We start from the raw sequence: 24,847 nt of genomic DNA, 5'->3' as shown, positions 1-24,847 counted from the left end.
AATGGCCTTGTTCTCTCCCCCTGGCACCCACCCTCAGGACGGGTGATGCCAAGAGAGAGGGAGGCCGTTGCTAGGCGATGGCGCTGCTGGCCGCACACTCTTTGTGCTGGAGAGACACCCACCCATTTCTCGGCCGACCGCTGCCACAGTGACCAAAGCCCCCAGCTCTGTCTGCAGCAACTTAAGACGGTGGGGGGAGCAGGCTGGAGAGGAGACCAAGGGCAGGCTTGTGGTGCTGAGGTGACCGGGGCCCTTCCCTCTCCCCCCACCCCAGCCCCAGTCCCAGATGCACCAGCAGCCTCCTATGGGATGGAGGAGGGGGGCCAGGGTGAAGGCGGGACGCGCAGGCCGAGGTTGGGAGGCTGGGGGCGGGGAGGGGGAACTGCCGCATCCTGTTTGGGGGCTCTGCCACAAAGGGGCCCCTGCCCCTCCCTGCGGTTCCGAGGCCCTGCCACCACCGCTGCCCTGGGCCCCGCTAACGTGAGTGGCTTGCAGGATTAGTCAGCAGGCCAGCGGGCCTTGGGAAAGAGCCACTGTCTCTCCGGCTAGGCCAGCTGGGGGAACAATGTGGCATTTGTTGCCTAGGGGTCCTGGGCTTGGGGTGGGGCGGCAGCTGGCAGTGGTGGGCGGTGGACTTGAGCTGGGTCTTTAGGGGACCAACCCTGAGCCCTGATGTCAGCCAGGTGGGAGGCGGGCCAACCCACTGAGCCGCCCTGACCCCGTCAGTATGCGCACCTTGCACTGAGAATTGCCTCCCTTGGGCCGGACTGGACGCAGTTACTGGACCCCATCAGTTAAACAGGAATAACCCCCCCCCACAGAGGCCTGGAGTCATTGAATGAGACAAGATACATAAAGCTCCCGGCATGATGCCTGGCACCTTCCTTCCCTCCCTCCCTTTGGGGGTTCAATTCTCCAGAACTGCAGAGCAGGCTTGGCCAGGCGTGCAAAGGGCCCCCCCACGCTGGTGTACATATACGCAGTCTGTCCTACGAAGCACCTGCTGTGTGCTGGGTGCAGGCACTGGGGCAGGAGGATGCCTGCTTGCTGGCGACCAGCCCATCCTGTCCTGTCTTATCTCGTCAGAGGACGCAGGAGGCGAGAAAGGCAGCTCATCCCTGAGACGCCCCATCCTGCTCACCAGACCAGTGACTGTTGGTCCTGTCCCAGCCTCCCAGGCCGTGGCATCTCCAGCCCCCTCAGCAGCCAGGAGAGCCCAGGGGACAGCCCGGCCCCAGCTTCGACCTCCTCGACCAGGGGGCACGTGTCCTATCCTTTAGGGGTTGCAAGGAACCTGAAGTCATCTAGCTCCCTCCGCCGAATTCCATCTGCATTCTCTCCCCAAACTCCCCGGCAGTCGGGAAGCCCTCTCCAGGCAGGCCATTCCTCCCTGCGGTTCTGATGACCAGGAGGCTCCAAGAGGAAGCACCGAGGAAGGGCCGGTGAGCTCAGAGCCACCAGGGCAGGCCCTGCTCCCAGGACGGTGCAGGTGGCCTCCTCCCTGCAGAGGTGCGGCGAGAGGGGTGGAGCCTTCCGCAGGGCCGGACCTTCCGCAGGGCCGGACCTTCCGCAGGGCCGGACCTTCCGCAGGGCCGCTCCGTCTCCAGGCTGAGGGGAGCCAGGGGGCGGGGCTTACGGCAAAAGTGGGTCAAGATGGCCCCGGATTTGGGAAGCGGGGCGCAAGCCTCCGAGGCCATGGCTGCGGGCAGAGGGGACCAGCTCTAGGGGTGGAGTGGGCTGGGAGGGGCCGGGGGTGGGCAGGGAAGGGAGGGCACGGCCTCTGCCAGGAAGCCAGCAGCCTGGACACCAACAGAGGAGCAGCTAAGGGTGGTAAGCCGTGGGCTCTGCAGGCCCAGCACTGCCCCCGCGCCCCCCAGGACAATTCACCGGCTCCGCCACCTCTGGCTGCAGGTGGGGGCCTGGACAGACTCCAGGAAGCGGGCTCCGTCCCGCACACACCGGCTGCAGCCGGGCGGTTCCGGACACAGACCCCCTCCATTCCCCTGGCAGCTGCTGGCTCAGAGCTGGGGACACAGGAAGGTCCGACTAGAGGAGGCGGCAGGGCAGGAGCCGGCGCGCTCGCGGGGGCTGCTCTGTGAAGGGCCATTGTGCGCCCGGGCGAGCGCGTGCCTCCCTTTGGCTGGGAGCGCCCAGGGTCGGGGACCAGAGTCCCCAGCCTGCCGGGCCGTGGACAGAAAAAAAACCGCACCGCGCACCCCCCCCAACACAAAATTGTCATTTATTCTTGTTGTTGTTAGGAGGCAAAAAAATGTACAGTTACAAGAATCATTTTCCAAACAGAGGTTAAATATGAGCTGAAAAGTGTAAAAAAGGAAGAGGGACATCACTTTACAAATCATTAAACAAACAGAAAACAAAACCCAAAGAACCAACCCCCCATGCCGAGTTCTCTCCTTGTGCAACTCTGCAAAACGAGAACAGAAAATGAGGTGGCCCGTGGAGGTGAGGGCCCGGAGCTGGGAGCCAGGAACAGGCGGGGAGGGGCTGCTAGGGCGCTGGCCTCCTGCCCCTTCGGCCCCCGGTCTCCGGCGCCTGCTTGTGCCTGGTGGCCATGCTGAGGCTGGGGGCAGAGAAGGGCGTCTCCGGAAGCTCCCGTCAGCCTGTGACATTCAAACACTGCGGAGACAGGCCAGACTGGGAAGTGGAGACAAACGGGACGTGGGGACGGACACCCGTGCCTGGGCTGGTACCTGTCCCTGTGCCAGCCTCACCTTTCCTGATCTGAACCGGCCCCAGCTAACCCCGCTATTCTCCTTCTCTCCAGACCGCCCCCTCCCAGATCCTGACTGGCCCCTGCAGCATCAAATGGTTGATTTTAGTCTTTGCTTAAATTAAAAAATTAAAATATATATACATATATATACTGTACACACAGGACAATAACAGAAGAGTGTGGGAAAGGGAAGCAGGGAGCGGGACAGGAGAGGAGGCGGGGCTGTGGGGCGGGGCTTCAGAGGGGGAGGGAAGCAGGGCGGCGGAGAGACAAAGGGAGAGGGGAGGGGGGAGGTTAGGGGACCGGAGGGGAGCAATTTATTTTACAATAAAATCGGGAGTTCAAACCTCAGCAGAACAGGACTCTGGGATCCCCAGAGGGCCCCTCCCCACACCAAGTAAGGAGGGGTGGGCTTGGGGGGACGGCGGGGGGAGGGGGCGGGAGCTCGGCTTCAGATCCGGAGGGCGGTCCCTGGTCCGAGGGGGCGGGGCCGCAGTCTCAGCTTCTCCGTGACTTTGAGTGCTGGATAAGCCACTGTAGGGTGATGTCTGCGGGGCAAGAGAGGAGGTTACAGGGCTTCAGGGCTGCTTCTCCTGAGGGTAGAGCACACACCTGGCCGGGGCGGGGGGGGGGGGGGGGGGCGCGCTGCAGCTAGGGTCAACTCTAAGGGCATCACAAGCCCAGCTTCCAGCTGCCAAGCTCCAAACAGCCCCTGATGGGTGCAAGGGCGTCTGGCTGCGGTGAAAGAGACGGAGCCATAGGACGAGTCCCTCAGACCAGAAGGGTCCGACCCTACGACGTCACAGGCGGGGAGTGAGCCCCAAGGAGAGGGGGGATTTGCCCACGATCACACACCAGTTGACGGCAGAGCTGGGGTGATGCTCAGCATCGGGGCTTCCCGCTGCCTGTCCTGCCCAGGAGAGCCACGGCGCTCCGGGCTCCAAGGAGAGAGCCACCGGCTGCCTTCCCCTCCTGCCCCTCCCCGGGAGCGCAGCGACGCCCCCAGACCCACCGATGTTGTCCTTTTCTTTGCAGGAGATGGAGTAGCAGCAGATCTCTCGGTCCTGGATGGCAGACAGATTCCTGCAGGGGACCAGAGCTGTCTGCTGAGGTTGCCACTGAGCAAGGGGCTGGGGGCCGGGGGCCGGGCGCGGGGGCAGTCGGGCATAGAGGGACGGGGAGGGGGAGGGGCGAAGGGCGGGGCTCGGACAGGCGCGCTCTAGCGCCACCAAGCGGTGGGCGCCGAGAGCAGCAACGAGCCCTCCGCTCTGGCGCCTGGGAGTTTGGGGAGCAGGGAGGAAGGACAGGGAAGAGTGGCCAACTCACATTTTCTCGATCAGCTCCTTCTCATCCAAGGCTCCCGGGAGGTCTCGCTTGTTGCCCAGGACTAGGACCTGCCGAGAAGGGAGGGCAGGGCTCGGTCCAGGGCAGCCACGGCCAGGCTGCCCCAAGAAGGGGGCTGGCTTCCGCAGCCCCGTTGCATCCGCACCCCTCCCTCCCCCCACCGCCAGCAGTGTTTACCCCCACCTGCCCCCAGCGGTCCCCGGCCTTCCCGGCGAGCCCCTGACCCTCCCACTCCACTCGGGGCTGACCGGGATGCCCTGCAGCTGGGGCTTGTCCAGTAGGTTGTGGAGTTCATTCTTGGAGGCCTCGATCTTCTCTTGGTCAGCGGCATCCACCATGTACCTGGGGGGCGGCAGGTGGGGACAAGCTGACACCACAGGCTGCGCGGTTGGGGGGGAAGGAGCTGCAGCAGCTCTGGCTCCACACCCGGGGTCTCCGCCACCTGGGACGGCTCAGGCAGGTGCTCTGAGAATGTCTTCTGAACTGATGGGAGTGAGAACCTGTAGGGGCCGCTGGGGCCTGCCCTTGTCCTATCCCCCAGACCTCTGGATAAGCTGCTGCTCCTGTGGCAGCGCTGGGCCCCATAGGATTAGACCTAAGTCCTTCCCAGAGTGACCCGCTTACGTTCTCAGGGCAGGGCTGGCTAGACAAGGGGGCGAAAAGAGCAAAGGAAGCCCCAGAAGACTTTCCTGCATCAAAATGTTTTTTTAAAAATCAGGTTGGGGACTTCCCTGGTGGTCCAGTGGTTATAGGACTCAGAGCTTCCACTGCAGGGGGCAAGGGTTGGATCACTGGTCTGGGAACTAAGATCCTGCACGCTGTGCGGCCAAAGAATTTTTTAATAAAACCAAATCTGGTTACTGGGTGTAAGATAGGCTACAAAAATGTACTTTACAACACGGGGAATAGAGCCAATATTTCGATATAACTGTAAATGGAGTGTCACCTTTAAAAACTATAAAAAAATAAAAATACATAAAAATTTAAATTTAAAAATCAGATTAAAAACAACGAAAGCTGGGCTTCCCTGGTGGCGCAGTGGTTGAGAGTCCGCCTGCCGATGCAGGGGACACGGGTTCATGCCCCGGTCCGGGAAGATCCCACATGCCGCGGAGCGGCTGGGCCCGTGAGCCATGGCCGCTGAGCCTGCGCTTCCGGAGCCTGTGCTCCACAACGGGAAAGGCCGCAGCGGTGAGAGGCCCGAGTACCGCAAAAAAACAAAACAAACAAACAACGAAAGCTAAATGATCTTTTGTTTGGGCATATATATACGTAGAATAAAATTATTTTGAAAAAGCAAGGGAGAGAATTCCCTGGCGGTCCAGTGGTTAGCAGTCGGCGCTCACTGCCAAGGACCTGGGTTCAATCCCTGGTTGGGGAACTAAGATCCCACAAGCTGTGTGGCACGGCCAACAATGAAAGGAAAAAAAAAAGCAAGGGAATGAACCACTAAATCACACAAAATTCAGGATAGGGGTGAGTCTGGGTTGGGGGTAGGCAGGGAGATGAGGAGGGACACACAGATGCTTCAGCATGAAGTGGTCAGTCCTCTGGTTCTCAGACTGGCCGGGGGGGCGCCCAGAGCGTCTGTCAAAGCAAAGGCAGCTGCACACAGGTGTGAGTCACCTGCCAACGACCATGGCCCTGCTGCGCACTTACACGATGGCGCTCACTCCTCGGCAGTAGCGCTCCCACATGCTGCGGAAGCGGGGCTGTCCCCCGATGTCCCAGAGCTGAGCAAGAGAGGTGAGCGGGTGTCAGCAGCAGGCAGGCCCCCAATCCATCCTGGCTCCCACGTGCCCCCCGCCTGCCCCACCGGAATTCCTTCTCTCTCTACGTCCCTGACTCCTAAGCCTACCTGAGCTCTTTCCCCAACTATCCGGTCGGACCCAAGCCTCTGCTTTCCTCTAGCTTCTCCTCCGGAGGCCCGACACATACAGACACATGCACACACGCGCACATGTGCACACGCACACACACATCCTCTGCGGCCGTGGGCTTGCGCCCAGGGGCCAGCTCGGCTGCACACCTTGATGGTCACGTTCCCTTTGGTGATCTTGCGCATGTTGAAGCCCACGGTGGGGATCATGTCCTCATTGAACTGTCCCGACTGGAAGGAAGAGTCAGAATTGGAAAAGGGGCAAAAATCGCCAGGACCCAGATGCGCTGTCCGCGGCGGCCACGGACCAAAAGGCTGCGGGAATGAAGCAGAGAGGCCAGGCCGGAGCCTCTCAGGCGCCCCAGTGTCCCGGGCAGCTCCCGCCCGCCCCCTGCTTTCAAGCAAGATGGGCCATGACCAAGCCCGGTGTCCACCTCACACCCGAGCTCCCCTGTGACAAAGAGGCCCCTCGAAGTCGCTCGACCAGGATGGAGAAAGTCCTTCCTGAGGTCTAACCCACCTCTCTGTTGTTGGACCAGAGCCCCCTTTCCGTATCTAGCCTCCGGTGGGGCAGGTCACGTTAAACAATCTAGGTTTACACTTTCACGCAGTAGTAAATGTTCACATCAGACTGAGGATCGGTAAGTCAGCCACGCCCCAAAGGCAACGCGCAGCAAGCAACTTCTGGGTTTCTTTGCACTGTACCCATTTGTAGGATGGGTACCCCTCACCGTGCACCCCGACTAGACCGAGAGCTCTCGGGAGAGGAGCCACGTCTACACTGACATTGGTGAATGTTCACCCAGTAAGTAGAAGTTAACCGTAATTCTGTCTCCCATAACCCACTTTCAAATTCTAACAATTCTCACGTCTCCCCTCTAAATTGTCTCTAAGATTGTTCTAAACTAGCCACAGGCCTCTATTAAGGCCAGACCAAACTCCGCTCAAGGTCATCTCCACGTTCACATGTAGGACACCTCTGCTTCTCCCCCAGACGCAGGCTGAAGGAGATGGGGCTCACTTAACCTTGAACCTGAGGGGACAGCCTTGTTCCGTTACGATGTCACTGTCTTCTACCAGGTGGGAGGAGTAATTTGCCTAAGGCCACACAGAGTGGTCAGGGGCTCTGACCATTGGCCAAAGTGTAGGACATGATGGCTTCTCATTCAGAGCCTGTGAGTCTGAATGAAGAATCCCCCCTGAATGAGACGGACTGATTCCCTTTTACCTTCAGGAATCACCTGAGCTCGTTCACCAAGTCCCTCGGATGTGAGCACTGAATGCCCAAGACTGATGCTCAAGATAAGACGGATGAGGGTTCCTAACCTGGAGGCCGAAGAGGGGCTTCGGAGACCCCCTGAAGGTGCGCACAAGCTGTATGTGCACATTTTTTTTGTATGTACACGCCTCTGGGGAAAGGGTCTCTTTTTTATCAGATATCAAAAGGGTCCAAGAGCCTCTAACAGTGAGGAAACGTGAGGAAAAGGCAGTGCCCTGACGAGGTTTTGCTTTTGGCTAGGCAGGGAGAACCATGTATGCTTTAACTCCACGAACCCCAGCAGGGTGCAGGTGGAATGGGGCACCCACTGGGCCCAAGCCCACTCCATCCCCAACCGGGCAGAGGAAGAACGTGGTCCTGAGGAAGGAAGCCCAGCTCTTGTTTATCCCTCATCGTGGATGAGCTTGGACAAGACAGTTGGACCTCTCTGGGCCTCAGGGTTTCCTTCTGTGAAGTGGCAGAAAAGGGTTTTGGTTTGCCTAAAAACTGGCAAATAGGGCTCACAAAGTGCTTGGAAATGGTTTCCATACATGAGGAACCATCACTGCTCTTTGGCAACCCAGAACATTCACAGGCTCCCATAGAAACGAAAAGCCTAGCCTGTCAGAATGTGATCCTGGACAAAGGACGGTTCCAGGAGGACCCTCAGGGAGCCAGGCTCCCCGGCCTCAGTATTTCCAGTTCAGCTGTGAATCAGAGCTAAGCTGGAACCAGTCACAACTGCATTTCCCGGCTGAGGCCTCAGATCTCACAAGCTCCTCGTTCAAGGTCAGCAGGCACCCTAAAGTCATCTGGAGGAACCCCTGGCTCAGACTTGAATGTCCTCTGGCTCATCCCTCCTGGGTCAGCTCCAACACTCCAAAGTGCTTTCTAATGAGTCAAAAATCCACCTTCCCAACTCTACCCCTTGGGTACCCCAAAATTAGCTCTTCCCCTGGATGGCCTTTTACACTTGTGAGTATCTGAAAATGGCCTCTTGTTTCCCTCGGGCAAAACATCTCCTACTTTCTGGCAGTTCAACTTTTTCAGAACTCAGAAAGTGAGTTCTGGGTCCTCAGAGGCACTGGAGAATCTCTTTGTGATGCTTCCCAGCTCACATTAGCCAGCGGAGCAGGTTACACATAAGCTCAATTTCTATTTACAGTCGGACTCATACAAGGAGTAGAAAAAACCCAAATGGGTAAAAGCTAAGACAAAGAAAGGCCACAAGAAGAGGCAAAGGGGATTCAGAAGGTCAGTGGTGGGCATGGGCCAGAGCCCGGGGTCCTGACTCTTCACTTCTTTCTGAAAGACACTCCACTGGGATCATACACTGGTGGGCAGAAATGCCGTGGCCCTGGAGGAGCTGAGAACTCTGGACTCGGGCACTCCCACTGCAGCCCACAAGGGATGGGTGTTCTGGAGAAGCCTCTTTCTAGGGAAATCCAGGCTGCACTTTTAGGATGTGTGAGTTGAGGTGGCAAATTTATGTCATAAACATGAAGGCCCGGCTGGGGGAGGGGAGCCCTCGCTGCACCCCTCGGAAACTCCTGACCCTGGCAGTGAAACCTGCGACTCTTGGATCCCGTTTCTGACCTGCCAGAGCATCCCATTCTCTGGACACGAACAGGACACGGAACCGCCTGGGTTCCTGTGGATCCCCGCCCAGGAACACAGCTTTGTAAACGCTCTAGGAGGAGAGACTCCCTGGGGGCCAGAGGTGATGCCCAGGCTGAGCCACGAGAGTAGCAGCAGCACCGACTGGTCCCCTCTCGGCCTCTCCCTGGAGACAGTTCCCAGATCTCGGCACCTCGGAGCGAAGCCACAGGCCCGCAGGACCCGAGGCCAGGCGTGGCGCTCCTGCTTTTGGAATCCAAGTCAACACCAGGTCTAACCAGGAGCCTGCGACCAAGGGCCAGCACCCGGGCAGACAGGAGCCCAGGAACCATCGTGCCAACAAACCCAGCCTGGGCCCGAAGAGCCTGTGCTGCTGGGTGAGCGGCCAGGAGCCCCTGGGCAGAGGTCATCGCAAACACGTTTGGGAAGGGAAGCCAGTGCCCAAACACGCCATCATGGGGTACCTGCCCCCCAGTCTCCCTCCACCCTTCTCTTCGAGGGTGGGCAGGAGTCAGGCAGGGGAGGTACCCAGGCTGGCAGGTCACACTTCTCTGCCGACCCCTGTCATGTATGGCCACTCCACAGCTCTCAGAAACCCCCGTCTGCGGACGCGGGCCGGGTCCCCGGACACCTCAGCTCTGCCCAAGCCTTCCTCAGCCCCACATGCCCAGCCCAGCCCTCTCGGAAATGCAGGCCGCAGCCACTACTGCAGCTCAGCTCAAACACCCAGGGAGCTCATCTTCCCCTTTTTTGAGGCAGATTTTAACTCCTCCCCACCACTGCCCTGGCGCTGAAAGGCTTACACTTGCCCACCTCGGTCTTGATGACCCAAAGCCCTCAGAGCCACTCTCCCCTGTGTCCCCAGAGTGGACCTGCCCCTCCACCTCCAACTCATCCTCTGGGTCCGAAGCACCTCCTCCTGCCCTGCAACTTCCGGGCCAGGCGGGGACTCCGAGCTCCCTTTAGGATGCAGTGCGTCCTCCCCGGACCCCCAGCTGAACGCCACGGTCGGGGAGAGGTTCCCCGTGGAGAAGGAGTCTGGGCTGGAGCCCAGGGCCTCTGCTGATTCCACTCCCCCCAGGGATCCCCCCCCCACACCCCCGTCAATAGCACCGGGGCTTCCTCTTCCGGCCAGGAGGGGTTAACCCCCCGGGGTGGGGCCGGGCCGGCCCGGGCCCCCTCCCCCAGCCTCGCGGGCATCCGTCCTGCGACCCTCCGCGCGCCGCACGGGCAGACCCTGCACTTTCGCCCCGTCATGCGCCAGGGTGCGGGTGCCGGAGGGGGCCCGTCTCCGCGGGCGGCGGTCCCTCTGGCCTCGTGAAACCCTCGGCGCCGGCGGTCCTGGGGCCCGGGCCGCGTCCCCTCGTCCCCCGCCCCTGCGCCCGGCCGTGCCATCCCGGCCCAGGCGCGCGCCGCCGGGTCCCCAGGGCCGTGCTAGGCCCCGCGCGCCCGGGTCCGCGCCTCCACGCCGGCGCCAGCCGTGCCGGCCACGCCAGGCGGCGACCCGCTCGGCTGGGCGCGGCGGGGACCTGAGGCCCGGCCGGCCGGCGCCCCGTACCGCGATCACGTTGACGAAGGTGGTCTTGCCCGAGTACTGCAGCCCGACCAGCGTGAGCTCCATCTCCTCCTTCCAGAAGAGGGCCTTGAACCAGTCCAGCAGCTTGTTGAACAAAGCGATCATGGTCGCTGCGCCGGCCGCGCCCGGTGCCGGCTCCCCGCCGCCCCTCGTGCCCTCGCGCTGCGGCCGGAGCGGCCCCTCCCCGGTGCGGCCCGGCTCCGGACTCGGTGCGGGCGGAGGCTCGGCTGGAGCGCGCGGCCGCCGACGACTCGCTGCCGGATCGGCGCGCCGATGGGTGTGGCCTCCGCGCGTCCTTCTCCTCCCGGTCGCCGTCCTCCTCGCAGTCGTCCTCCTCCTCGTCCTCTTCCTCCGCCCGCGCGGCCGCCGGCCCTGCTCGCCCCCGAGCGGGCGCGCTCCTCCTGGCCGGGCCGGGCGGGCCGGGCTGCGGGTACGCTGGGCGGGGCGCCCGCGGCCTTCGGGGCGGGCCGGGCTGCTGTGCGCTAGGGGCCCTTGGGGAAAGAGCTCCGATTGTTTTTCGCCTTCCCGGGTTGCCGTGCCCCGATTGGCACCCGCTTCCTTCTTACAGGGCGGTGGGCCTGAGGTGGGCGAGGGCCCCGTTGAGCGGGACCATTTCCAGGGTGGAGGAGGGTGGTCCGTGGCTTCCCAGGACGCGGGGACGATGTCTCTAAGATCTTTTGTTCCCTGAGTCCTTGCCTCTGAGCATCTCTGGGTACCAGAGCCCCAGTGGAGGGGAACATCCACCTGTGAGGCCTCGTTAACCACGGGGTACCAGGGCCACTTGCTTAGGAAGCCTCTGGCCCAAAGTGACTTTTACTGGGACCACCATGATACTAAAGAGAGAGAGTCCTGCGGGGGGTTTCCCGTGAGGGAGGTTTGTGGCAAATGAAAAAAGTTGGCCTGTTTTGGTAAAAACCAAAGTTTTCTTCAGGAGAGCTGGCGGTAGGAGGTGTGGGGCTTGCAGAGATGCTGGTCCTGGGAGGACCCAACCTCGGGGCTGCTGGACCCCCTGAGCCCACACCCCGCTTTGGGCGTGCCTTCCTACTTGGCCTCCACAGGCACTCACGTGGCGTCTGTGGTTTTAGTCAAAGGTGCGTAAAGTTTCAATATCAACCATATCTGCCAAGCCCAGCCGAGTTGACCCCAAATGATCAGTTACCACAGTGGAGGAATCACAAAGTCCTGGCCCCGTGCGATATCCTGGGTTATTAAATTATTAACCTACATGGTCTTTCTAGTCCTTGCCCTTTGTGAGTCCCTCTCTAGCGCCTAAGGAACACCTCTGCCCGTCTCCCAGACTGACTCCAGTGTCACTTTGTTTCACGTGGCCCTGGAAGGGCTGTAAAAGTGCACGTCTGGGGTAAAGCCTGTTCTTGGCCTGTGGATTCTCCCTCTCTCTACTGATGTAAAGAGGCTCCAGAGGCCTGAGAGGAAGAGGGAAAGAAGGAATGACTCAGTCATCCGCGAAGTCTTTATTTTCCCACCTGGTCACTCTTCAGAGCCTGTCCTCAAGCTCTGGGACAGGGTTGGGGTAACAGCACCCAGGGAGGGGAGCCTGCCACCTGTGCGGTGGCTTTCCTCCTGTGGGGTCTGAGCTCAGGGAGGACCAGGCGCCTGACGGCCCAGCACCCAGCGCCACGGGCCCCGGGAGTGCCTCTCATAGGGCAGGAAAGCTCCAGGAGGGTGTGAGCCCATTCCCAGGCGGTGAGGAAGGAGGAGACCAGCAGAAGCATGAGGAAGTCATCCTCGGTTCCAACGCTGCATGTTTTCCAAAAGCGCTGTCTGAGGGAAAGGCCAGCTGTTCTCCGGGACCCAGCTCCTTGGGGGGTTCCTCGGAGAACTGGCCCCGGCAAAGGCAGCGCCCAGGGGCCAAACACCTGGAAGGATGGTGCCTGCCTTCACCCCATGGGCAGCCCATCTCGGATTCAAGGATGAAGGATTTGGACGCCTCCCTGGGGTGTGGTGGTCAGCCCTGACATAGAGCTGGGGGGCCCTGGACATCGTGTGGATGTGAGGTGCGGAAGGGAGTTAGCTCTCCGGGGTAGACTACGGGGGGTCCGGGTTCAGCCTGAGCCCCTGGGTCCACGTAGGTGCTTTAACCCGGGTCGCTCATGGCAACAGCCAGCCGTCCAGGTGTGCTCTGCAGGGAGGAGGCCATGGCGGGGCTGCTTGTCTAAAGTCAGGCAGTGCCCTCGGCTCCCTGCTCGTCTCTTGTGTCCTCCCTGGGTACTCGGAGTCCCTTCTGGGGTGCGAAGGCAGGCAGAAGATGCTGGGCCTCCCTGGAGAGTAGCTGGGGTGGGTGGCCGGCAGTTACGGAGGCAGGGGCAGCCGTCTGGGCCTCCAAGGGGTCCACACACTTTCCCTCGTCTAGAGAGTTCAACTGTCCCACCAGGTCAGCTCCATAGCCTGCTCCCCGGACACTCGTGTGGGCACAGGGGCAGTCTGGTCCCTGCTCTCTTTGGGGGGTGTCCAGCCTCACGGATGTGGGTGAAGAGGCAGAGTCCCTGCTAGGATGCTGAGGACTTGGCCCAGGTAGCACCAGGCTTTTCCCAGCTCAGGTCATCGGCCTGTTCTCGGGCTGGGCCAGGGTGGGGGGTGATCTTGGGGTCACTCTCTTGCCAGCCCCAGGAAGGGGGTGCAGCTGGAGTGGCTTCTAGGTGCTCCTCTGGTGGTTCTCCCCCGGTGGCAGTAAAGCACCTGATGTCCATGTCCGAGGAGGAGACTGAGGCTCACGCGGCGTTGCAGGGACCAGGATGCCTGGGCCTCTTTCCCAGCTCTTGTAAAGGTCAGCCGCCAGCTTTAAGCTCGGAGGGACATGGGGGGCCTCTGCAGGGAGCAGGGGAGTGGGCAGTGCTGAAGAACAGTGTCTAGCCCTGTCCTCACCGTCCAGCTTCCTGTGACCCCAGACACACCCCGAGGGGCACCCTGTTCCCATGCCCACTCAGGGGGTTCCCCAGGTCACAAGGCCCACTTTCCCAAACCCACCTTCCCAGGCCCAGGGAGGCGGCCCTGCGCGGGGGAGGGTGCCAGGGTCAGGGGCTGGGCTCCTCTGGCAGCTGGGCGGCATACAAGGCCAAGGTGTGGTGCAGGAACTCGTACTGCTCCGCGGTCTGGATCATGCCCCCCCTGCGGGGAGAGGTGCACAGGCCGTGAACGGCAGTCTGGAGGAGAGAGCCTGACCTTCCCGAAGGCCTGTCGGGCTCCTCCTTCCAGGTGCATCCTCTCTGCAGCGGACCCCTCCCGCTGCACCCTCCCCAGCCCGCGGTGGGGGGTAGGAGGGGCCCCATGCCGGCAGGCGTCTTCTCTGACCCTTCAGCCCCTGAGTCCCCAGGCTGGGCCAGGAACATTCCTGACCCCAAGATTTCCTCTTCCCGGTAATCTTAGAAGTAATAATTCTATATATGCGTGTAGTAGGCACTCGTGTTCCCCAGATACTTTCACATCAGTTAACTCATTCCTTATAGCAGCTCTCTGGGGAAAGGGCCATTGTGTCTCTCTAGATAAAGAAATGGGGACCCAGGGAAGCACAGTGACAGCTCAGTTAGATGCACCCTGGTCCTCTCTCTCCAAATCCAGTGAGCTTCTGTGCATCGCCTATGGCCGCCTAGTTTCTAGAACCAACCGTATTCTTTCCCCCCACCTTTCCCCTGAGTAGGGAATTTGGAAAAACAGAGACAAGAAACAGAAGAGATTGAAAGCTCGGGTAAATCCATAGGGTGGCCTATTTAACTCTAGACGCACCACCTCTGCCCCCCGCCCCGCCCCCCGCCAGAGAGCTAAAATTCTAGATGGAGATTCTCGCCAGGGTGTGAGCTGCAAAAGAACAGCTCTTTAAGCGAAAGGGGCCCCTTCCTCTCCCACAGGAAGTGCCTGGTGGTGAAGGGCCCCGCTCAGTCCGCAGACCCACCTGTCCAGCCGCAGCTGGCACACAATGCCCAGAATGTCCACTTCCCCTAGGGCCTTCAGCTGTTGGCAGCCGATGTGGGTGGCGATGAAGCAGCCAGTCCGGCCGATCCCTGCGCTGGGTCCAGGGGTCCAGGGAGGGGGCGGGGAGGTCACAGGGGGCCGGGTGGGTGGGGAACAGAAGGGAAATAGGGATGCCTCCATGGGGCGGGGGGCGGCCACGGGGGCGTCTGCATCCCTCGCTGGCCTCCCCCTAAAGCCGGTCCGGGTCGCCCTCGGGTCCCTGTGGACGTTTTGAGGAGCTCCCTCCTGCTTGGTGTGGGGGCAGCAGCTTCCTGCTGACGGTGCCTAGGCTGGGCTGGATGACCCCGCGGAACGTCCGTCCCTAACCATGCTGCGTCCTCACAGCTGCTGGCGCCCGGCCCCCTTGCCCGCCTCGGTCCTGCCCACAGTCCTGTCCCTTCTGCTCTGTCCTGCCCTTAACTTCCTCCCTTCTTCAGGAAGTCTTCCCCTGTGAGTCCGGGACCTCCCAGCACTGCGTCTGGGTGCACCTGCGGGAGGGGTTTCCCAACCCCTCTGCCTGTGCTTTTGGCCGCTGTGTTCTAGTTAGAATGTGCATCCCGAATGCTTTCCTTATTTTAAGTCTGTCCCCTGCATCACTCCACTTCTTACCCTGTGGCCTAAGTATTCTTTGTAACTGGCAAATCCAGTTTTCCGAGCCAGTCCCGTGAGGCCCCTCGTCACTTATCTTCCAGGCTTTTTCATCCTTGACCCCTTCCCATGTGACTCCGGCCCCTACTCGCTGACTCTGCTCCCAGCATCATGTCAGTTTCTAAACTGCACCTCTGGGCCTTTGCACGTGCTGCTCCATCTGCCTGGTATGCTTCCCCACCCCGCCCCCAACATCTTCGCTTGGCTAATTCACCTTTCAGGTCTTAGCTTGGCTTAGAGGTCATTTCTCCCGGAAGATGTTCTCTGGCCAAAGTCTGGGCTGGGCGACTTCGTTCTGTGCCCCCCCCCCACCATTATGTTGTCATCATGCTGCGTCCCGTTCGTTTCGTTGGCTGTCTTTCCCACCAGACCATAAAACTTGGCAGAAACCAAACCGCCTTGTTCACAGCTGTCTCATCTAACTCTGTGCCTGGCAATACCAGGTTTTCAGTAAACATTCATGAGTGAATAAATGCGTTTCCTGACAGCGGGGATCATGTTCGTCTCCTGCCTCCGCAGACTGGGAGCTGCCTCTCCGGACTGTGCCTGGGTGTCCAGCCCACACGTCCAGGTTGTGCAGCCAGAGGGAAGGACAGAGCACTTGCTGAATGACCTAGAGATTCCTGTCCAAGTAAGACCTGGGCCTGCTCTGCTTAGACTCCTTCCCAGGAGGGGCCCAGCGGGGAGGAAGGGCTTCCGGGGGAGGGGGCACATACCTGCAGTGGACCACGATGGGCCCAGTGTTGGCAGCTGTCTCTGGGCTGTCCTCCACCTCGGCCACCAGGCGCAGCAGGGGCCCAGCCGACTCTGGGGTCTGGTGGTCAGGCCAGGCCGAGAAGAGGATGTGCTTCACTGACCTGCGCTCTTCCTGGTGCTGGGTGGGGACAAGGCATGAGAACAGGGCACAGCATGAGGGCATCGCCCGTCCCCTTCCCTGGTGCTGGGGCTGGAGGGGGCCGGAGCAGAAGACGCCAGCCTGGTCCCATTCATTTTGCTCCACTGCTCCCTCCTGGGACACCTCTGGGGAGGGCGGAAAGACCCAGGTTCCAGTCCTGGCTCTGCCTCCAGCCAGCACGTGACTTTGGGTGAGTCCCTTGACCTCACTCTCCTCACCTTGAAAATGGGACCATGATGCTCGGAGAATAGAGAAACGCTTTGGAGAGCAGAAGACGCTACACAATAACAGATGCGTTTTTAGGCACTTTTACAAGTTATTAAGCATCTTGTCAAACGGCCCGCGGTTCCTCCAGCAGTGACTCCAGGACCCCGCCCCCTCCTCCGGGCGCTTGGCACAGACCGCTGGGCCTTCCTGGCGGTTCCCACATGGATCGTTGGCGCTGCCCTACTGGACTAGAGGCTCCCTGAGGGCAGCACCCACATCCCTCTTCTGGTCCCAAGCAGCTCTTTACATGTGGCTACAAGCAGGTTTCCCTGAGTAAACCGGTGCCTCCCAGGGAAGCTCCAGAGAGTGAGGGTGGCCCGACTTCCCTGTGGACCAGAGGGCGGTACCTGGATGGTAAGCTGCCTCACGGCGTACTCCGGGCGCTCTCTCACGTCCTGGACCTGGATGCGGAAGGGCCCGTAGGTCTCCTCCTCCGTGGGCCAGTAGTGGACACACTTCTGGGGGGAGGGAGCCGGGAGTCAGGGGCCAGGGCAGAGATGGGAGCGGGGACCCCCCCACCACCACCTGTGGCATTTCCACCCCGCTGCGAGGGCTGGGCTGTCCTGAATTTGACACCTGCAGATAAAGTGCCCCTCCCACCCCTGCTTCTGGCTGGGGCTGGCCTCCCTGCCAAGTGTCTCAGGAACTGACAGGTGTCCTCAGCTCCCAGGGGAGGCCCCTGCCCGCAGCTGCCCCAGCAGGGGTGTGCTGCAGACATGGGTGCAGCCTGTCCGTCTGGGTTCACCAGGGACTGCGCCTCAGCCTCCTACCTCCTTGCCCTCTCGGAGCTGTGTCAGCATGACGATGAGGGATGTCTCCTCCTGCCACACCATCTCCCAGAAGTCTGACACGGTGTTGGGCATAGGGCCCTGGGTGGCGATGTAGGCCTTGTCCTTCCCACCGTATCCCTGCAGGCGGAGGAGGCCGGGGAAGGGTGGGCGGTGAGGCCAGGGCCCTGGGGTGGCCAGACCTGCAGGTGCCGGACTCAGGCTGCAGCCAGGGACCGTGCAGCCCGGACACACATGTCACAGACACACACACCAGACGCCACATGGTGGACACGACACGGGCTCTGAGTGAGAACGTCCGGGCTCCAACCCCTGTTCTGCTCACTGCCTGTGCAGCCGAGAGCGAGTTTCCCAGCTTCTGGTCTGTAAACGGGGTGTAATGGCCATCCAGCAGCACGTGGTGCAGACCAAACTCTACGAAGTGTGTTGGGTTGAGTCTAGCATCTTTCAGGGCCTCTGTGAATGTCCCCTTCCTCCCCTGCTGCTTTCTATTGAATACTAGCGCAAAAGGCGAAGAAACAGTTCAGTATTTATTGAGCGCATATTTCCCTACGTGCTACTTTGTGCATTTAGCAGCGAGGCGTAGCACACTCCTGCCAGCCTTTTCTCTCCCTTTCAGGGGCCTCAGCTTCTTGCTCCTCAGGGGACGGTGAAATCCAGACTCCCCAGACTCCCCATCACCGGGCCGCGTTCCCCCCGCCCCCCCCACCCCAGTCGGCCCCGGGTGCGGGCTGTTCACCGGGGCACCCGGCCGCGGTCCCACCCACTCTGAGCCGCTAGAGGGCGCAGTCTGCACCTGCCGCCCCCCACCCCTGCGGGCTGACGCTGGGGATGGAGCCCAGCTGGCCTCCCCGCCTCCCGGCTCCTTGACCGAATCCGTCTCCACGAAGGAGCGGCTGCCTGGAGCAGCGAAGGCCAGAGGGGAGGGAGCCTGCCGAGCGCCCCCAGCTGGCGCTGCACCTTCCGTGCAGACCTGGGAGCCGCAGGCTGGGCCTGGCCCGAGCCGCCCTCTGCGCTGTGAGGCTGGCAGGGGCGGCGGGACGGGGTGCGCCCAGGAGACCGGGGTCTTCCTTCCGGCGTCTGACGTCTGCTCTGTGCTCCCGCCTGGCGTCCTGGCCTGTTTGCGCCGGCTTGGCTCGGAATGGCTGTGGCAGCCGTGGTTCGGAGCTGGGACACCAGGTGCCCCAACCACCAGCCGTGCTAGGCGGTGTCCTGGGGGTTCTCTGGACACAGCCCCCCCCTTCTCCGACGGCGACTCACCCGGATGTAGTTGGCGTTGATATAATCTCCGTCCTCCCGGCTCTGCGCCCGGCCCAGACAGACGCGGCTCTGGGGGTCTAGGAAGTAAAAATCAGCAGAGGCCACAGGTCAAAAGGTGACCAGCGAAGCAAACTCACGCAGGGCCAGAGAGAGGAGTCCTGTGCTTGTCACGGCACCTGCGAATAGCAGGTGGCCGATACCTATGGCATTATTTCTTATGCACGCAGAAGGGAGCCACAGAATGTTCCTGACCAACAGTGGGCCATGGTCAAAGAAGTAACTGGGAAAGTTCCCTGGCTGGTGCTGGGCAGGATGGACAAGTGAGGAGAGGGCCTTTACTGAACGACATTCTAGTTTGGAGATCAGTGAGGCGCAGAACAGGGTCATAGCAATACAAATGGAAAAAGAGATATTGTCTCCTGAGAGGCCGGACTGGAACTGAGGCTTCATTCCACCCCCAGGGCGAGTCAGCCTGGCCGTCCGTCTAAGGGGGCCTTTCTCCAACTCCAGTCCAAGCCGGATAAAGAAGCAGGCTCCCCAGGGCCAGCTGGTCTGGACGGAGGGTGCCTCGGGGCCAGGAGCAGGGCAGTCCCCCTTCCTTGAGTGCTAACAGCCCCTGGACTGGCCCAGGCAGGCAGAGGGCTGTGGCCTCCAGACTGGGGGTTCCTGGAGGTGGCCTGGCCAGACAAGGGTGCTCTGAGCGGAGCGGGAGGGGAGAGTGTCCCCAGGCCTCGTGCTCAGAGGGCCTGTGCCTGCCTCTGAAAGACAGGAGGCGCTGACCCCGGGACCCCCATCTGCAGCCTCCTCACTGCGTCCATCTGAGGTCCTCCAGGCCCCTCTCGGGGAGCCATCCTGATGGGGCCTCTCCCCCCGCAGACCTGTGTGGGCCCTTTCCCACGTGGGAAGAAGAGGAGGAAGGAGGTTTGGTGCAACTGGCTGTGTGACCTCCAGCAAGTTACACAACTTCTCTGTGACCTGGTTTCCTCATTTGTAAAATGGGGATAAGAACACCATAGACCGGCTTCCTGGGGTCACACTGAGCAGTGCTGGCCTAGCATCATCCTGGTTGTGGTTACTTGCTCCCCTTCCCCGGCCAGGCCCGGATGTGGGCATTCCTCCGCCGGAAGAAGAGCCTCTGCGTACGGCAGCTCTCTCCTGGCTGAGGCTGTGTTCTGCCTTCTGAACACCTCCAGCCCCAGGCCCCTGCCGCAGTCCTTACTTGGCAAGATGGTCTTGTATCGGTCCTTGGAGGCATGGCCAGGAATATCCAGGTCTTCAGGGCTGACAAAGTTTGAGGGGATCTTCTGGCGGGGGGAGGGAGCAAGTGAACAGCCACCCCCCTTCCAGCCTCCTCTCCCTCCACCTTTCCTAGTAGAGCTGGGACCCAGCTGTTCCCTCCTGGCATCAGGACGCAGGTCTAGATGTGGCGGAGGGCAGAGGAGGGAGGCTGGGCGGGTTCCTTCCTGGAGACCCCGGGGTTCTCTCTCCCAGGGGCCCAAAGGGGACAGGCCCGCAGGCCAGGGTAGAGTGGTGCCAGCTGGCTCTCCTGATTCAGAAGGGCAGTGACGCGGAGGGGACCCCACATTCTTACCAAGAATTCCTCTTCCAGCTGCTTGGGGCTGGGTGGCTGGTGCTGCAGGGCCCTGCGGGTGAGGGGGCGCCCGGCTGTGCGCAGAAAGTGCAGGGTGACCTCCTGGGGCGTGCGCACTGAGCAGATGGGCTCCACGGTCCCCAGGGACCGCACATCCAGCATCAGAGCCACATTGGAGCCGCGCCTGCAGCACAGACAGCCAGTGCCCCGTGAGCCCACGCGCGCCAGCCTCTGACGGTTATGATTGTTACGGGCACCTCTGGGGGGCGGCTCCTTGTCTCCCCTTGCCCCAGAGGCCCCGGGCCCTGTGCACCTCCGCCCCTTGTCAGCCAGAGCTGGTGCCCCCACTTCCCGTTCCCGGCCCGGCCCCTAAAGCTCTGACCAGCATCCAGGCCTGGAGGCCCCGGCCCCCTCCAGGGGTGCTCAACCTGACCTGGGGCTTGGGGCGCAGGTGCGAGGCTGACGCAGAGCTTGTGCCCCAGACAGGTAAAAGGCATGCAAATGACATGCAAATGAGCACATCTGGTTTCCTTTTCCTGGAGAGGTGGCGAGGGTCCCGCAGGAGGGAAGCCCCTCCCGGAAAAGGTCTCACCTCTCCTGCAGGCGCACGTGCTTCTTGGCTGGCGCCTGGTCAGGTGGAAGCTGGGTCATGGCTGCCCTCAGGGGAAGGGGTGGCCGGTGGCTGTGCTCTGGAGTGCCCCCTGTGGGCCTGGACCATGCTCGGGGTGGGGGTGGGTGGGTGGGTGGGGGCTGGGCCCAGGGGAGGCTCACTGGGCCATGACCTTTGACCTCTGAGCTGCCGGGCCGGCCAGAGGAGGCTCCCAGGCCCAGGCCGGCTTTCTGCTCTCTGGCACCTCTGTTTTCACTGGGGTGTCTTCCGTTCCCCAGGAAGAGGCGGTGTTTTCACCCTGGGAAGACCAGGATCTCTGCAGGGGCACCCAGGAGGCGGCAGCCTGTGTTTAGAGTAAGGGCAAGATGAAGGGTAGAGACTGTGGGTGAAGATAGGAAGGAATCGGGGGGCGGGGCGGGGCGGGGTGCTGCCCCAGCCCCACGCTGGAGGCCAGGTCAGGGAGGGCGAGGGGGGAATACAGCGGTTCTGGATGGAAGAAAGGCTCACACACACCCTTTCTGGGTGTATGGGGGCCTCCTCTGGACGAGAAGGTGGAGGCCTCCTGCAGCCTTGGAGCCAGCCAGGGCCCCGGGCGTGCAGGCTGCTGGCACTTGCAGCCCCAGGGGCATCCTGGCTCCTGGGGTCTCTGTCCAAGGACGGAGGCTGGGGGTGTTTCCTTCCTCCTCTGCCCATCCCCCCCCAGCCCGCCTCGGTCGGTAACCGTCACAGGAAATGGCCTCACCAAGCCCTTGAGCGACAGCGCACATGGGGAGGCAACAGCTGGGGGCACAAGAGGGGGCACAGAGGTGGTGGTGGTGGGCCCTCCCCTGGGGTACGGTCCCCATCTTCCAGACCAGAGTCCCAGCTTCCGAGTCCGGGAGGGGCTGTGGGGTCACCGCGCCCGCAGGGGCCGAGCGGGCAGAGAGGCTCTCGCAGTAGGAGGGCCTCGTCCGCCTCTTCTCTCCCTTGGGGGCCCTGCCCGGCCCTCGGGGACGTCAGGGGGTCAGCACCCGCGCCCCAGCCGGGCGCCGTGGCCCCGGGCACCCTCCTGTTCATGCCCCCCCAGACGCCCTCCCGTGTCTCCCCAGGTTCGCACAGCCCTGGCCCGCGGGGCTCCTCCCCGGCCCGCTCAGGTACGTACTGAAGCAGCTGTGTCCCCCAGCGCCTCTCGCCAGCTGTCTGTCTGTCTGTTGGCCTGTCTTTGAGGGCTGAGAAGGCTTCAGGAAGCCAGCTTCCTCCCTCCGCCCCTCCTCGCTGCCACCCACGCACGCCCCAGCTGCCTGCTGCCACCACCAGGGGTCGGCGGCCTCCCGCCTCTGCCCCTGTGGGGGCCGCTGGCCTGTCCCGGCACCTTTGCCACGGGCCCGGCCCTGCTCGCTGGGAATGGCCGAGGCTCTGGGCCGTTCTTGACCACCCGGCCCCCTCCTCCAGGGCATCTCCTCCAGGTCCTGGGCGCGTCCAGCCTCCGCCTGCTCGTGGGGCAGGGCCGAGCCGAGCCTAGCTCCAGGCTGCCCCGCAGAGGCCCGGGTACTCCGGCTCCCACGGACCTCGGCTGGAGACTGATTTCCACTTCTTTGCTTCTGCCTCGGAGCCTCGCCCTGGAAGCCCTTGCCCCTTCAAGCCGCGGGAATCATGCCAGGCACAAACAGAAGTGGGCACAGACTGGGTGGGGCAAGGGGAGGCAGGAGTTCTTGCTTCCCAAGGGGCCAGGCTCAAGGGTCATCCCAGGCCCTGAGTCTCACCCCGGCAGCCAGCCGCCTCTGGGCTGAGCCAGGCCAGCTGCCCTGGGAGTCGGTAGTGAAGACAGCTTGGAGGGTAGGAGGGTCTCGGGGCTTTTCCCGTCCCCAGGCCCCCCCAGGCCTCCTCCCAGAGCCCTGACGTCTACTCAGAGACCCACGGAGAGCAGACAGCCTCTGGCTGTCACACCAGGGGACCCCCCCCCCCACTGTGTCTTCTTTGCTGCTGGGGCGCCTGAAGCCTGGGCCTGGAAGGGGGGTGCCCAAGTCCAAGACCCCAATGGCCCACCTCTGCCTCACCAGCGGGCCTCCTGTTGGCTCCCTGCTCGGCTCCTGTCACCTTGAAACAGTCCCCACACCCTCTGCTCCTGGCGCCCACAATCCCATCCTTCCCCTTCCACCCACTTCTCTGATTCAGCCGTCCATCAAAGGGCGACAGCAAAAACGCACTGACGTACAACAGGCCCGGGGGTGGGCACGCAGGAGGGGGCGCTGGGGAAGGGCTGGCCTCCAGGTGGAGAACAGGATGGCCCTCTGGGGCTCGGGAGGTCCAGAGCTGAGGAAGCACTCGGCTCTGGTGCCCAGACGGGGAGGAGGGGGCAGGAGCCTGGGTGGACCTGTGGAGTGTGACCTCCGCCTCAGCTGACCCTCAACCCCACTCGTGTTTCCACTAGTGGATGGCGGGGGCCTGGGGATCAAAAGGGGGGCAGGAGGGGATTGGAAAGAGGGCCACCCACTCTGGGGCAAGCTGTTGATTGTTATCGAGAACAGGAAGCTAGGGTACCGCAGGAGTGGGGAGGAGGAAGCGGGTGAAGCCCTCCCCAAACTGCTCTGCCTACGCCCCCAGGCTCTTAGGGTCTGAGCCCTCTGGGTGTGAGCACGCCTCCCTCCCAGGTTTGAGAAGCCGGAGGTTGAGCTCTTGGGTGGAGAGCAAGGAAGCTGGGGGCCAGGAAATGGGGAAGGGGGGTGGGGGGCGGGTAGTGGTTGGGCGTTAGGCAAGACCCCGAGGGTCTCTCAGCTCCCTTTAAGTGTGTTTGGGGTAGGTGGATAGTCACCTTGCCTCCTGCCCACCCCTCGCCCCTTTCCACTCAGAAACGCCTGGACATCTTTGGAGGTGCAAACACAGCTGCGGGGCGGGGGGTGGCACTGCCACAGGCCTCAGAGAGGACAGAGCCCTGCAACAGCCCCGCAGCCTGGCCTGGGGGCCGGGGGTCCCCGCTGTGCCCTGTCTGGGGTGGACTCTGCCCCATCCAGGCTGCTGGGAGCACATGAAGGCCTGTATGCCCCAGGAGTGACTCCTGTCCCTGAGCCCCCCCCCCACCCCCGCTCCTGGCGTGAGCCTGCCCCCAACAGCTCTCGGGTCGCTCACTCCAACTGCTGACTTGCATCCAGAGCTGGGTCTGGGGTGCAGGAAGCCAGGAAGACCCTGCTGAGCCCTTGCTGAGACTGGGGAGTTACTGCTCCTCCGTGAGGCTCGGGCTCCTTCTCAGGATTGCCCACCCCAGGGGCTGAGGATCGCCCCTCCCACATCGGTGAGAAGGTGGAACCGGGAGCTCAGAGCTGTCAGCTGGAGAAGCGGCTCTGGGAGGGCCAAGGGCGCCGGAACTGTCCCCCTCCTCACTGCTCCCTTTCCTCACCTGGCCTTCACGCACTGGGGCGCACTGTCCCCCTGCAGCCGCTCCCCAGTCCCACAGCTGTGAGCCCCAGGGTCCAGAGCCCCCCAGAGGGGCCGGTGTACCGGGAATTCCCACAGGCACTTGTTCCTGCCGCACCTGCTCACCCCGGGGTCAAAGGCTGCCACTGATAAAAGCCCCGAGGCAGGGGTCTCGGGGACTGGGCCAGCTGCGGGGGCTCTGCACCCGGCCACGTCCTGCTCCCCTCCCCGCCTTCCTCTCCGCTCCTCTCCGGAGAAGCCCTGATCCCGGCACCCCACGCACAGCCCTCAGATCCTGGGCCAGCCTGGGCGGCTTCCATTCCGCGTGTCCCTGGCTGTGTAGGGGAGACAGAGACACAGAGAGCTGGGATCCGCGCGGAGGACGCTGCAGAGAGACCGGCTGGGAGGGCTGGTGGGAGGTGCGGAGTGGCTCTGGGTGCCCCCCAGACACCCAGCCCCCACCCGACCCAGTTTCCTGACACCTCTGGGTGCCGGCTGGTGCAGGGGACTTTCCATACTTTTCAAGCCCCTGGCTGAAGGACCCGCGTGTAGGCTGGCCCAGCCGCCCTGGGACTCCCGGGAAGAGTCCTGTTCTTCGCTGGAACTCAGGCCCCTGTAGGAGGACTTCAGGACAGAGCAGAGTTCTCTCCCTCCCAAGCCCAGAGCCAGCGAAATGGACATGTGTTCCCCAACGTGGCCTTTCTCTCCAGAGGCCTTCCTGCTCCCGCCCCACCCGGCGCCCGCCGCCTTGATGTCCCTGGATGCCACCCGTGCACGTGCACCCGGGCAGGTGTGTGCACCCTCGTGGCTCATGAGTGTTGCCTGCGTACACTGTCAGGCCACATACATGGCCAGGCTGCCGGCACGCACACCCCCTCGCCCCACGCAACAACCTGGTCAGACGGACCCAGGCCTATCCCCTCCGTGGGGACCTTTGCCAGGGCGTGGGAGATGCCCAAGGCCAGGCTTCAGCGGTGGGAGCGGAAGGGGTGCCAGAAGAGGGAGGGCTGCCGGGCAGCAGTGG

General features: G+C 62.4%; 3 protein-coding genes across 3 annotated transcripts; 1 reads left to right on the top strand and 2 right to left on the bottom strand.

Moving 5' to 3' along the window:
• Positions 1-3,028: 3,028 nt before the first annotated feature.
• ARL8A (ADP ribosylation factor like GTPase 8A) lies at positions 3,029-10,775 on the bottom strand. The gene is made up of 7 exons (XM_029230732.1): positions 10,391-10,775; positions 6,108-6,188; positions 5,738-5,811; positions 4,327-4,420; positions 4,061-4,128; positions 3,747-3,817; positions 3,029-3,282 (listed from the first exon to the last, which is right to left on the bottom strand). The coding sequence occupies exons 1-7, from the start codon at positions 10,511-10,513 to the stop codon at positions 3,233-3,235; spliced, it is 561 nt and encodes a 186-aa protein (XP_029086565.1). The 5' UTR covers positions 10,514-10,775; the 3' UTR covers positions 3,029-3,232.
• A 1,086-nt stretch (positions 10,776-11,861) lies between these two features.
• PTPN7 (protein tyrosine phosphatase non-receptor type 7) lies at positions 11,862-21,865 on the bottom strand. The gene is given in 12 exon segments (XM_029228583.1): positions 11,862-13,234; positions 13,394-13,534; positions 14,316-14,429; positions 15,739-15,896; positions 16,532-16,642; positions 16,955-17,092; positions 18,233-18,309; positions 19,452-19,536; positions 19,824-20,007; positions 20,416-20,495; positions 20,497-20,776; positions 21,575-21,865. Coding segments are annotated over 10 exon segments (1,086 nt in total). The 5' UTR covers positions 20,542-20,776; positions 21,575-21,865; the 3' UTR covers positions 11,862-13,234; positions 13,394-13,440.
• Positions 20,540-22,048, top strand: LOC114898974 (translation initiation factor IF-2-like). The gene is made up of 3 exons (XM_029229231.1): positions 20,540-20,554; positions 20,829-21,566; positions 21,865-22,048. Exons 1-3 carry the CDS (start codon positions 20,540-20,542, stop codon positions 21,994-21,996), a joined length of 885 nt encoding a protein of 294 aa, XP_029085064.1. The 3' UTR covers positions 21,997-22,048.
• Positions 22,049-24,847: the final 2,799 nt, after the last annotated feature.

The sequence above is a fragment of the Monodon monoceros genome, unplaced genomic scaffold (assembly GCF_005190385.1).
Source record: "Monodon monoceros isolate NGI ecotype Baffin Bay Population unplaced genomic scaffold, NGI_Narwhal_1 Super_Scaffold_18, whole genome shotgun sequence".
Classification (NCBI taxonomy): Eukaryota; Metazoa; Chordata; class Mammalia; order Artiodactyla; family Monodontidae; genus Monodon; species Monodon monoceros.
The sequence above is the reverse complement of the archived record's forward strand: the minus strand, read 5'-3'. Positions and strand labels throughout refer to the sequence as shown.

Coding starts and splice junctions, on each gene's coding strand:
- ARL8A (XM_029230732.1), bottom strand. CDS start 10,513: ATGATCGCTTTGTTCAACAAGCTGCTGGACTGGTTCAAGGCCCTCTTC. Junction 6,189..10,390: donor CCTTCGTCAACGTGATCGCG/GTACGGGGCGCC, acceptor TCTTCCTTCCAG/TCGGGACAGTTCAATGAGGA. Junction 5,812..6,107: donor AAGGGAACGTGACCATCAAG/GTGTGCAGCCGA, acceptor TCTCTTGCTCAG/CTCTGGGACATCGGGGGACA.
- LOC114898974 (XM_029229231.1), top strand. Junction 21,567..21,864: donor CTCCTCCCCGGCCCGCTCAG/GTACGTACTGAA, acceptor CCCCTCCTCCAG/GGCATCTCCTCCAGGTCCTG.